General features: G+C 33.6%; 1 protein-coding gene across 1 annotated transcript; it reads left to right on the top strand.

Annotated features, from left to right (window-relative positions):
- The first annotated feature begins 4,087 nt into the window (after positions 1-4,087).
- LOC142529543 (histidine--tRNA ligase, chloroplastic/mitochondrial) lies at positions 4,088-10,886 on the top strand. The gene is made up of 11 exons (XM_075635089.1): positions 4,088-4,460; positions 6,927-7,022; positions 7,167-7,255; positions 7,400-7,529; positions 8,099-8,191; positions 8,355-8,429; positions 8,834-8,951; positions 9,366-9,508; positions 9,766-9,894; positions 10,059-10,222; positions 10,568-10,886. The coding sequence occupies exons 1-11, from the start codon at positions 4,143-4,145 to the stop codon at positions 10,701-10,703; spliced, it is 1,491 nt and encodes a 496-aa protein (XP_075491204.1). The 5' UTR covers positions 4,088-4,142; the 3' UTR covers positions 10,704-10,886.
- Positions 10,887-14,031: the final 3,145 nt, after the last annotated feature.

Here is a 14,031-nt window from a genome sequence, read left to right as displayed (position 1 = left end):
TATAAAAATAACTATCACTATTGTTTTCAAAACCACGGCCTCGACCACGACCAATTCCACGTCCACGTCCACGACCACGACCTCGACCTCGACCTCGACCTCGACCAAAACCTTGTCTCTGGATTTGATTTTGGTTTCCAGGTTTAAATTCATTTTTACTCACAGCATTTACTTCTGGAAATGCTGTTGATCCACTGGGTCGGGACTGATAATTTCTCATTAATAGCTCATTGTTCTTTTCCGCCACAAGAAGACAGGCGATGAGTTTAGAATATCTCGCAAATCCACGCACTCTATATTGTTGCTGTAAAGTTATATTTGATGCGTGAAACGTGGAAAATATTTTTTCAAGCATTTCCGATTCTGTAACCTCATGTCCACAAAATTTTAGCTGCGAGATTATTCGATACATCGCTGAATTATAATCACTGACTTTCTTAAAATCTTGGAATCTTAACATATTACATTCATCACGGGCGGTCGGAAGTATAACTTCCCTTATATGTTCAAATCTTTCTTTCAATCCTTTCCACAGAGCCATGAGATCTTTTTCGATGAGATATTCACATTTTAAACCTTCATCGAGATGTCGACGCAAAAATATTATAGCTTTTGCTTTTTCTTGTGACGAAGATATACCATTTTCTTTAATGGTCTCGCTTAGACCCAATGACTCAAGATGCATTTCTACATCGAGAGTCCATGGCATATAATTTTTTCCCGTGATGTCGAGCGCAACAAATTCGAGCTTTGTCAAATTTGACATGGTGGTACTAAAAAATTACGATGCATTTTATTAGTTAATGAATATTGCAATACAAAGTAATGGATAAATAACAAGTACAAGCATTTGTAAAAATAAAGAAAAGACACGAGGAGAATATTCTCCGATAAATAAAAGACTCGTGAGTATGATAACCAAAATAATTAAAAATAATCTTGAGAAAGCCATCTTCTTTTTTCTTCGAAAAATTTGATGAAGAATAATTTTTAGAAAATAGGAGAAAGTTGGAGTGATTGAAAGAGTTTGTGAGATCATATTTATAGGGCAAAAACTAGCCGTTTTGTTACCGTTTATGACCGTTGGTGTACAAAAAAATAAATGTATGTATTTGTATAATTTTATGGTAATAATATGGTGTATATAATATTACTCATGTTTAAATAATTATGAATATCATATCACATTATTATAATGAAGTGTCATAAGTTATTTTGTTTAAAAATCTTATAGGCTTTTATACTTATCGTATCCCTTACCGGGAGTGTGGGATGTCGTCTTAACATCCTCCCAGGATTTATAACAAGTTTTTGAAAAATTTATTTTTATTATTTCTAATAATAACATTATATTATATATTAAATATATACACAATAAATAAATAACAATAAAATAAATATTATTACTTTTGTTACCTTTTTCTTCTGTTTGGAGCTTGAAAAAGTATGGAGGACTTTTAGAGCTTCGTGCTGATAACGTGTTGTGAAAAAGTAAAAAATTATGGTAAAAAGTAAAAATCTCAAACTCTCAGAATTTACCAAACTACACACTTTATAATATTTTTCTCTCTACTCAATTGTATCAAATCTTTACAAATGGAGACCTATTTATAGGATTTCTTTGGAAAACAATCCAAAAACAATTTCATCATTACATACATCATCACACACTAATTTTACCTAATTTTCAATATTCAACATTATAATTTTCAACACAAATATTTTTCATATTTTCAACAAAAAGCTCATTTTCAAGTCAAGCTTTATTTCTCCATTATCAAGTATCAAATGTCAATTATTCAGTTATTTTCCTAATTACTTCAACTTTATTTTTATACAAATGGTTGGATTAAGTGATAGAGGCAAGGAAAAGAGTATCATACCCGAGTTGGATGATTGCGATTATCCTTCATTTAATGTCGAAGGTTATGATCTTGATTTTGATTTTTCTGATGAGAAGCGAAATCAAGAACAAGAGACCCAACAAACACATCATCGTTCAAGTCAAGAAATTATGAGAAATCCGACGACGCCTAGAACTCGAGCGATGCCTCACCACACATCTAATATGTTCACTAAATATTTCGAAAAAGTAACGCTTCCCTCTGATGATTTGCAAGTCAAATGAAAATATTATCCGAACATTTACAAATTTCAACAATGAAGTGGTTATAGAACTTTAACATGACATGTCATGAAGAATCATCTGAGGCGAAAATTGATATTAATTGTTCTCAAACTCAAATGATGGCATTCTTGTCTCAAGGGTAACGTTTTTTAACTATTTAAATTTTTTGGATTTAAATTTAGAGAAGCAACAACTAGATATTGTACGATTGAACAACTTTATTTTAGTTTTAGTGATAAATTATTTATTTTGATAATAATAATGCAAATACTTCTAATGTTAGTGAGCATAATAAAATATGCAAACCATCACTAGGTGATAAATTTTTCATATTAGGTGCATTTGTCATATTTTAAATTTGTGTGTTCAAGATGAATTAAAAACTTTTGAATTTCATATTAAACTAATTGGGATCACAATTCATTACATATACACACATCCCCAAGTTATTAAATAATCAAAAAAATGTTGCAAAAAAATAAAAAATAAAAATGGTATGAGACCTAAACGAGTTATACTGTATAAATTGTTATTATCATCTTTTAAATATAAATATTTATTATGTATATTTTTCCATTAACATGTTCAAGATCATGTTATTGTTTTCAACTCAATGAAACATATGCACTAGTATTTATGAAAATTTTAAAGTGTTTAATGATATTAGTGACCAATTTTTTGGTGTTTGTTATCCTACTTTTCATTTAGTTTAACAAATTCTTATAAAATTGTCAGTTGACATATTAAATCTTTTGATGATACGTTAGTTCAATGTATTTATGTCATGAAAGAAAAATGAGAAAAATGTATGTTAGAAATTCCAAAAATATTTTTATGTGCTTTTGTTTTAGATCATATACTTAATTAGATGGTTTATAAAAAATGTTAGCATTATATTATGATTCTTTAGACTCTACTACGAAAATAATTCATATACCTAATTAATTTTGTTTATTATTAGAACTCATTTATATGATATTTATAATGAATATAATACGAAATATGATGGACAAATTATTCCACATGAAGCACAATCCATTACCACTAGTAATATCACTTCTAAATTTATTAAAATATAACTTTTATAAGAGAATGTATGAAATATCCACGGTGATCATCAAGTTTCAGTTAGGAACTTGAAAATTATTTTACCACTATTTTTTATTTTAGTGATGCAAATGAAGACAATTTCAACATATTGCAATGAAGGTCGTAAAAAACACAAATATATCCAATTTTTTCTATAATGACAAACAAAATTATAGTTTGCCACATTTTAAATGTTGTTGTGGAGCAAGCTTTTAGTATGAGATGTAGTGTATTAGATGAGAAATATGGAAGCTCAATGTTTGCTCAATTATTGATCAAAAGTCGTTAGTCGAATAAAAGATATTAAAAGTGATGAAGACGAGCAAAACGAACTGAGAGAACATCCAGAACAATGATGAGAGAAAGTGTGAATGATTGAGCAACATCACTCTTAAAAATAAATATGTAAACATAAGCGAACTCTACGTGCTTTGATTTCTCTACATCAAAAGATGATTCACAGGCAAATTATAATTATACTATATAGTTATAACTATATAAGTGCAAGTTCTTTTTTTTATCCATTTAATTAAATAAGTAGCATAAACTAAAAAGGCAATTAGAAAATATATACATGGATTTAGATCTTCTCTTTATGGGGGCTTAATCATAGTATATGGTATTGTGCATATTCTACGTAAGATTATCGATTGATGATCTTGAAGATCACTCAAATTGGCTAACAAATTTGAGAAGTTGTCAGATGAATTAAGATTATCAGTTGATGATTTTATGTAAGATATGTACAACACATGACGCTGATCTTTCCCCACAACAAAGGATCCAAATCATATATATATATATATATATATATATAACAAAACCATTTGAGGGCATTTTGGTCTATATGGACTTTTCCGCTCACCAGCATCTTCTTTCCCTACCGCTATTGCTTGGACTAAACTCAACTCAACCCAAACCAAACATGCGTGCTATTCCCAACACTTCCTTCCTTAGCCACCACCACCCGGCCGCCGTCTCCGCCGTCCTACGTTCCCTCCGACACTGCATCCCCCTCTTTCCTCGATCTTTTTCATTAACTCCTATAGTCAGAGGGCAGTTAACTTCCGCATCATCAGCAGAATTGGATATTGCTCGAACCGGCCGCTCCGCTTCAATTGCTTCCCCTCCTTCGAACTTGAATACTGCACAGAAAATTGACGTTAACCCACCAAAAGGGACCCGGGATTTCCCCCCGGAAGAAATGCGGCTCCGCAATTGGCTTTTTCAAAACTTCAGAGAGGTAAAGTTTGAGACTTTTAAAAAAATTATTATTTAACTCGGGTAATTCAGTGGAGAGAGTAGTAGCAAGATCGCTCCTTTATAGTTGTATGGTGAGGTGGTGATGGTAATTCCCTTTTTATTGAATAATTCAACTTATGTTTACTGTTTAGATTTTGTAAAGGCATAATTTTGGCTCCCAAAATACATTAAGACGCGTCCTAGCCTTGTCCCAACTAAACTACTTGGTATGCTTCACGTTAATGTAATCTTCTTTGATGTTGGTGTGCTTTGATTGTGTATTTTTAGTTTCCCGATAAAAAAAGTACTTTATCTTGTATTGGCATTCAGTATCTAAGTTCTCGTTACTTTCTGGATTTAAGAGTAATACATTGGTTGAGTAGTAATTGAGAGAAGCCTTGATCATGAATATGGCTCGAAGTCAATGAATAAGTGATCGGGCATTGTACACTGTTGTTGGGGGTTGTCGTTTTTTGCTTCAATGGTCGTACCTAGCTGTCAATGCTCATTGCAAGAGTATCGAGTATAAAGCCAAGTAGCCAACAGTGCTAGTTAGTAATTAGAAATAAAGAGTGACGGCACGGCTGAGGATTGGGAATTATTAATTGTAATCCACATGAATAGTAGGATTGTAACATAACTTGGGGATGGGAAATGTCTATATAATCTTTGATGTCTCTTTCTCCTGCACAATTATATAAAATACCAGATTTTGACAAGCTTGAATTAGTTCGATACAAATTGAGCCAGTAGCATAAGGCGATAGGTGTCCTGGCTCTATAAATTTTGCCTAATGTTTTGGATGATTGTCTGTGTTCTGTTCAATAGTGGAAATGTGAATTGTGGTTATTTGGTACTCTAAAAAACTAATTGAGAAAATGAATTTTTGATTGGTTTGGTATGTAGGTCAAGGCACACCAAATTAAGCCAAACTATATTTAGAACTTTTGGGATAATGTATTGCAGTTTAGAATTGTTGCATTCTCCACTGGCATTGGATTGCGCCCTTAAATTGCTGTGGCCGCACAGAATTTCTGTGCCATGTGAAAGAATTTCACTTTTAAAGTCATAGCATGTATAAAACTATACCACAAGTTATTTTCTTTCTAGATGTTTGAAGAATGCATTAGCAGAGAACAGAGAGCTTTTCTTTTCTTGTTTGTCAATCAGTGAAATAGTTTCCTGATGATAAGATTGGAAATTAGACCTAACTCAACCCCAAAAGCTAGCTCAAGAAGGGAGGATCGTCCAAGTCCATATATGCAACTTCAGGTATTTTATCTATAAGATGTGGGACAACTAACACACCCTCCTCATGCCCAGGAATTAACATCTGGAGCGTGAAGTTTACAAATGACCCAAATATAGGTAAAACGGGTGGGCCAACTATGAAAAGTCCAACACATAATGGAGGAACCTGGGCTCCGATACCATGATAAGATTGAAACTTAGACCTAACTCAACCTCAAAAGCTAGCTCAAGGGGGGTGTTAGTTGTCCCACATCGGTTGGATAAAATTCCTGGGACTTGATTGGAACTTGGACCTAACTCAACCTCAAAAGTTAGCTCAAGAGCTGTGGATTATCCAAGTCCATATATGCAACTCCAAGTATTTTATACAACCGATATAAGACAAGTAACATACCCTCCTCACGCCCAGGAATGAACATTTGGAGCGTGAAGTTCACAAATGACCCAAATATGGGCAGAACGGGCGGCCCAACTATGGACAATCCAACACATTACGGAGGAACCTGGGCTCTGATATCATGATAAGATTGAAACTTGAATCTATAGATAGATAGATGGATAAAACAAAATACATTATATCATAAAAAGAAAAAATTAAAATGAAACAAAATTTTGTGAATGCATGTAAATCTTAGTATATTACAAATATCAATCCAATATTCTTCACAAAATGGTTGTGCATCATGTCATTTGAAGCGCAAGATTCTCTTTTTAAGTGTATAAAAAACCCTTAAGTTATTTGAAAATGTACAAAATGCCCCCTGTTGTATCCTAGAAATGTGGTCCATGTTGCAGTCTTATAAATTACAGAGTAGTTCCTGCTCTATCTCTGATAGAGCCAGGACACGCCTGTATTTAAATTATTTCAGAAAAAAAATTCTTGATATTTTGTTCACAATGTCTACCCCTATTCACGCCGTATCCATATCCAATGAGTACTAGAGACGATTCATGGCCATCTCCATAATATCCGTATATCATAGCAATGTAGAGCATTTTATCACTTCAGCAGTTATCCTTTGTATGCAATCTCAGGTACACATTCCTGACACCTAACCTAATAGGTGTAGGTGTAAAATAGAGGTTTAAAGGTCTCTAGCAGCCTCTAAGCCGATTTCACTCTTATTGTTTGTCAAAAAAGATAAGATGCTTTGTTTTTTGTTTTCTAATGTTAAATTGTTGCCTCAAAGGTTTCATGGATTGTTGGATGTTTTAGGTTTCACAATCATTCGGCTTCGAAGAGATTGATTTTCCGGTTCTAGAATCAGAAGCATTGTTCATAAGGAAAGCTGGGGAGGAGATCAGAGACCAGGTTTATTTCCTATTTTTTGTGTGCGCATTTCTTGTGTACCATTCATGTTGTAGAATTGTGAATATGAAATGGAGTAGTGAAGACCAAATGCAAATGAAACTGGAAGCTGACGCTCAAGTATCTTTTTTTATTGTATGGATTAAGCTTTACTGCTTTGAAGATCGGGGAAACCGCAGAGTTGCATTAAGGCCTGAACTTACTCCTTCTTTGGCGAGGCTTGTCATACAGAAAGGGTGAGTTATAAAGCGACATTATTTGGCCAGTCCAAGTTTACTTGTATATATATAAATTGTCCAAAGAATATTTATGTGTATACTATGATTTTTGTATCCAGGTACAGAATCCAGATTTTGATCTCCATGTTTTTTTCTGTTCAGAAAATCTGTTTCCCTTCCGCTAAAATGGTTTACTATTGGGCAATGCTGGCGGTATGAGCGAATGACTAGAGGTCGTCGTCGCGAGCATTATCAATGGAACATGGATATTATTGGTGTTTCAGATGTTACAGTATGTCTACTGAATTTATATATTGTGTTTTCTATAGTTATCCCTTTCATTGAAATTCACATATACACAGCCATACTCTTTATAGACTTGAAGAAAATTTTGACTTTCAATTTTTTGTGCCTTATTTGTTTCGATTAGCAGCCTAAATTTCTAAAATTTGATTAAGCTAACTTAGAGCTGCACTTGATTTCTAGCTTAAAGACATTGCCAAATGCGGGTTACGTAAGTAAGATTGCTCTCTTTTATCCCGACATTGTATGCCCTTTGCCATGGAAGTACCACAATTTCTTCTTTTGAACATTTAAAATTTTTAGCATAATCCTCTGTTTTAAGAACCGTCTCTTCTGTCCCGCACATTATGTTACAAATAACAAATTTCATTCATTCTTCTTTTTTTTTATCAATTTCAAGGCGAGGTGAAGCTATTGACATACCTTTTGACTACTTCATAATCTCTTTTACCTACAGAAATGGTGACCATGTACATATACATGTGGGTGATTCTACACATTAATTTTCATGTTTTTGAATTGGATAAGTTTGTAATTGTGCGAGTGATGTTTCTTTAGGCTGAAGCAGAGCTGATTTCTTCTATTGTCACCTTTTTCAAGCGCATTGGTATCACGGCATCAGATGTCGGGTTTAAAGTTTCTAGTCGAAAGGTTTGAAGATAGACATATACTTTATAATCGTATGCTTCTTTTATCATACTAGCAATTCATGATATTGAAATTAAGTGAAGTTGCTAAAATAATCTTACAACTTTAGTCCATGGGGAGCATTGATACATGTCCTTTTTTTTGTCATTTGTTTGGCGATCTACAGGTTTTGCAAGAAGTACTGAGACGCTATCCTGTACCAGAAAGTTCTTTTGGTAGGGTTTGTGTAATTATAGATAAGGTTAGCTCGATATTCTGACATCTAATCATCATTTGTAGCAATTTACCATTGAAAATAATCAGTACCAATGCTTCATTATTCCTCATGTCTTAACCTGTTCACCTGCTCTCTCTCTATCCTGTACCAGAAAGTTCTTTTGGTAGGGTTTGTGTAATTATAGATAAGGTTAGCTCGATATTCTGACATCTAATCATCATTTGTAGCAATTTACCATTGAAAATAATCAGTACCAATGCTTCATTATTCCTCATGTCTTAACCTGTTCTCTCTCTCTCTCTCTCTCTCGCTCTCCCTCTCTCTCTCTCGCTCTCTCTCTCGCTCTCGTTGTTCATGCTAAATCCGTTCTCTTGTTTTCTCCGGTCTATGTTTCTTCTTATTTGTTTACTATTTTTCGGTGATAACAGATTGAAAAGATTCCAATTGATGATATCAAAAAGGAGTTGAGATCTACCGAGCTATCAGATGAGATTATTGAGGAGCTATTGCAAATCCTCTCAGTAAAATCTTTGCCAAATTTGGAAGGTTAAATTGCTTTTGAAGTCTATCACACTATCTTAACTCAGCTAATTTGTGGTCTGGACAGTTTGTTGCCAATCAGTAGGAAAGAGGAAGGGAAATCCCTTAATTTGTGTCTTTATCTGGCTATGCCATTGTAATGAAGAACATCATCCAACTTGAAATGGGTTTTTAAGTATTTTGAAAAGAGAGAATCTTTTGTTACTACATTGGAATGTTTCAGACTTTAGCTAAGATCGTCATGCTAGTATCCCTATTTAGGTGCTATGACTATCCGTAGTCATGTTTTGACTGGTGCAAGTATAGTTGAATTAATATATTTTTTTATATGTTTATGTAGAGCCGCACACTTAATTTCAGTTATTCTCCTGAGAAGAATCACCATACTAATATCTTCTGGTCATGGTACAACTGCTGCAGAGAAACTTGGGGATTCAGTGGAAGCAATTGCTGAACTGAAGAAACTATTTTCACTTGCTGAGAACTACGGTTTCTCTGAGTGGATTCAATTTGATGCGTCCATTGTACGTGGTTTGGCCTACTATACTGGAATTGTTTTTGAGGTAAAATTCCACAGATTCCACAAATATTAATAGGTAAATGCATGGATGTGAATATTCCATTTATAGGGTGTATATATTGAGTATTTTGTGAATCTTGTTGAGTCCGGAGGTGAACAGCAGCATGAATATTGTCATTTTGTTGATCACATATTTCACTTTTATATCGTGGGATAAAGCAAGTATAGAATGTGGTAATTGTGTGATGGAATGTAGATTGTTCTTTGGTATTAATATGCGACCTTCATTCACTTATGCAGGGATTTGATCGAGAAGGAAAGCTGCGAGCAATTTGTGGCGGTGGGCGATATGACAGATTGCTCTCAACCTTTGGAGGTGATGACATTCCAGCATGTGGCTTTGGTTTCGGAGATGCTGTTGTAATAGAAGTGAGTAAATTCTTTGATCACTGCATTATAGTCAATATACTGTATAAAAACATTGTTGGCGTTAGTGGTCCACACTTAACTGTTGCATTAAACTATGCAGACCATCTTTCTTGAATTTATTTGTTTTTCAACCCTCCAAACCTTTGATTTTGTGTGTGATTTAGCTGCTAAAGGAGAGACAACTTCTACCGGAACTTGACCTCCACGTAGAAAACATCATCTGCTCGTTGGATCCAGATCTGCAAGGTGCAGCATCTGCAGTTGCTGCTAAACTCAGGGAAAAGGGTCAAAGTGTTGACTTGGTGTTGGAAAATAAACCTCTCAAATGGTACATGATTTTACACTAATTACCTTAAGCTTCTTGTTACATGTACTTTTGATCCTAGTATCCGACAACCCTAAAACCTGTGTGATGCCCTCGAGTCTCTGAGTATGTTTGAAGTCTTTCACAGGAAACCTCAATGAGTGGAGTCTGAACTTCAATTATTTTTAGTAGTGTTGATTCTGGAATCGAGTGATGCTCATTCCCTCTCCTTGCTCGATGGGACGTGGCACCAGTCCCAGTACCACATCAATTAGCCCGATGGTTACCACCATTACGTGGGTCAAATTTACTATATCCGGTATCTGTATATAGTTACCAGATTTTTTCCTTTGCTTGATAATTTTGCAGGGTATTTAAAAGGGCAGCACGAATAAATGCTCGAAGGCTTGTACTGGTAGGGAATGATGAGTGGCAAAAGGGAATGGTTAAAATCAAGATTCTTGCATCTGGAGAACAGTACGAGGTCAAAGTCGACGAATCTTGAGTGACATATGTTGGTTTCACCTAAAAAAATTTTGAGCATGAGAGAGCACCCCTCTTCCCTCCATCGACGAATTGAAGCAATTAAGTCTGGATTAGCATGAGTTGCCAAATGGCCGAATTTGCACATTGCTGTGATTATTTCATAGAAATGGCGAAGTATTTAGCTCATCTGTAAATTTGATGTGCTTTTTTTTTACTTTATTATTTAATAAATATTGTCTTTATTTTTTTATATATAAAAAAACATGGTATATGATATATTGACTACTTTATTTCTCCTCCTCTTCAGTCTTCACTTCCTTTCTTCACAGTGATTAGGATAGTGGCTATGGTTTCTAAATTTTTGTTGTGTTTTGTGCCTGAAATTTCGGGTACCCGAAAATTGGGGAATGATTTTTAACCCGACCCGATGCCCTCGCCTCAAGAACTAGAGATAAAAAGCCCTTTTTATTTTTTTAAATCTTTGGGAGAAAATCTGGATCCTTACAATTGAAAATAAGAGATGCCCGCCAACTTTTGCTTTTTTTTTCCTTGGTAGTGGAAATTAATTGGTGGTTTAAATGAGTTTGTTTGGCATGGAAAAAATAAAAGGCACCAAAATCGGTTGCATCTTCTTATTTTACAATTCAAACCCTTGTCCTGTGTGTGAACCATTTATGGTGAGTGAGCCTGAGTCATTTAAATTCGATAATATGCGGAAAAAACAAATTAATTTGCACAAAAAAATCATATAGATCGTTTATGAGTTAATTTTGTGAGACATATTTTCGACCCTACTGATCTATTAAAGTAGGCAGACAAAAACTTATGTGAGACGGTCTCATAGATTATATTTTGTGAGACGAATGTCTTATTTGAGTCATCCATGAAAAATATAACTTTATGTTAGGAGTTTTTTTTTTTATTGTGAATATTGATAGGGTTAACCCGTCTCACAGATAAAAATTCGTGAGACCGTCTCACAAGAGACCTACTCATTAAAGTATTACTTTTTATTTCAAAAATATTATTTTTCGTTATTGATATGAACCAGATCAACTCGTCTCACAGCATATCTCCCTAATTATCTCTTGTTAAAAGTAAAATTGAATTCAACTTATTTTATACTATAGTTTGTGAGTCGTCAAACTCTAATAATTTATTTATATATTACATATATATTTCTACGTCTCAAATTTTATTTTCGCGTAATAGTTCAAATAACTAATTAACATATTAAAATCAATCTCTAATGCAAACTGAATTCAAAGTTACAATCTTTGAGCTGATTCAAACTTTCAATATTTTAATCATTAAAGTTTCACTAAAAATAAATTAATTTTAATATACTAATATATTTTTTTATATTCCATTCTAATTCACATAAAGGATAAATTGGTCATTTGGACGAAGACTCCTTTACTTGTTGAGTGTGATTTTAGGCGGCTGAGGAAAAAGGGCAACAAGTCAGTATTATTGCGTCCTTCAGACTCGGATCTCATTAATTTACTAAAAAAGCCCCATCCGACGCTCCAAAATTCCAGCAGTTCCCCATATTGTATCCTTTTACAGTTTTATGAGTCATTAAATCTGATTTCCAAAGAAAAAAAATACATGTTTATCTTTGTTTCTTCCACCTCAATTTTCAAATTCATAAATTTATAATTTTAAATTCTTGTTTTTATTTAGTTTCGAATAAATATTACATTGCATGTTATATTTCAATCCAAAATAGTTTGAGTAGGTCTCTTGTGGGACGGTCTTACGAATCTTTATATGTGAGACGAGTCAACCCTACCGATATTCACAATAAAAAGTAATACTTTTAGCATAAAAAGTAATAGTTTTTCATGGATTACCCAAATAAGATATCTGTATCACAAAATACGACCCGTGAGACTGTCTCACACAAGTTTTTGTCAAATAGTTTTAAGTCACCTCCATCCTATAGGCTAATTTTTCCGCCAAAAAATACTCGAGTCACCTCCATCAACTAGATTATTAGGTTAGCTTGGGAAATTTCTACAAAAGAAATTCAAGCTACGTCATGGAAAATTATAATCCTTTTAGGTATATATTTAATTTATATATAAATTTTTATTTTAATTTTTTTTTGAAATAATATAAATTTTTATTTTAATTTTTTTTTGAAATAATATAAATTTTTATATACAAAGTAATATTGCAATACGCCATGAATTCTCTCAAAGTGCTATTATTGGTCTTTTATGATGGTCTCAGTCAATATATCTGGGAATGTTAACTTTGTCCATATTTGAGATGCAAACTAATATTTTTGGCATAAAAAATAATATTTTTTAATGATCAGATAGGAGATTCGTCTCACAAAATTAATTCATGCGCAATCTTTTAAGAAATCCTCCGTTCCGTTGCTATCGCGGGCTTTAAGCATTTTTTGTGATGCAAGCTAATATTTTTGACATAAAAAATACTATTTTTAATGATCAGATATGACATTCCTCTCACAAAATTAATTCATCAGACAGTCTTTTGAGAAATCCTCGGTTCTGTTGCTATCACGGGCTTTAAGCATTTTTTGTGTATATGTGATTCAATTTAAGTTTTTTTATAAACATATTAATTAATTTCTAAATTTTTCTTGACCTAGGGCAGCCTGCCCTAGCTACTCGAAATAAAGAACAGAGCCAAACACGGGTTTATAAGTTATCATTTGACCAGAATTCTGGTGTTGAAAGTTCAATTTCAAATAAGTACAGGGGGATAGTTGTGATATTCCATCATGGCTTGAAAAGGCCTATGGACAAAAGGAAGATGCTCTCAAAAGTGGAAAAATGCTTGAGATGAAAATGACGCATTGCTTGGAACAATCTGAACGTCACGTCTCCAAATAATACGTAAATAATTTTTTTTTTGAAAGAATCTTGAAGGCCCTTGAATATTGTGCTTGACAAGGTGGTCTTCTTGGTGCGGGAGAAATTTCCAGATAAAAACGGTAAATTTTGGAATTTTTTTAATCGGATTCTATATTTAGAGCAATCCAATGGGCTTTTTATTAAGTTCTTGGTGGTTGAAAAGATCAGATTTTTTGTCTTTTTACCTCCAGAATACTTGATCTTGGACTGCCTGAAAATAGCAGTTGTAAGCATCAGTCTGGGTGTCCTTGTTATTTTTGAGCATCTTTTCGAGGTTTTGCGAGAAGGGTTTACACTCTGCACTCCACAGGGTTCTGTTTATGGCGACTTTGGTGCATTTGGAAAGTTTGATTTGATTTTACGTGTTTGATTTGTGTACTGACTGGGATTTGGTCTTTGTGCTGATTTTCCTGTCGGCTTTCAAATATTCACAACTTTCTTGGCCGAAAAAGATTG

The sequence above is a fragment of the Primulina tabacum genome, chromosome 16 (genome assembly GCF_025594145.1).
Source record: "Primulina tabacum isolate GXHZ01 chromosome 16, ASM2559414v2, whole genome shotgun sequence".
In the NCBI taxonomy this organism is placed as follows: Eukaryota; Viridiplantae; Streptophyta; class Magnoliopsida; order Lamiales; family Gesneriaceae; genus Primulina; species Primulina tabacum.
This window is presented reverse-complemented; position numbering and strand designations above follow the sequence as displayed.

Bases quoted from the DNA above. Each gene is read 5' to 3' on its own strand.
- LOC142529543 (XM_075635089.1), top strand. From the start codon at position 4,143: ATGCGTGCTATTCCCAACACTTCCTTCCTTAGCCACCACCACCCGGCC. The intron at 7,256-7,399 runs GTGAGTTATAAA...TTTTCTGTTCAG, and splicing joins AGGCTTGTCATACAGAAAGG to AAAATCTGTTTCCCTTCCGC. The intron at 8,192-8,354 runs GTTTGAAGATAG...GGCGATCTACAG, and splicing joins TTAAAGTTTCTAGTCGAAAG to GTTTTGCAAGAAGTACTGAG.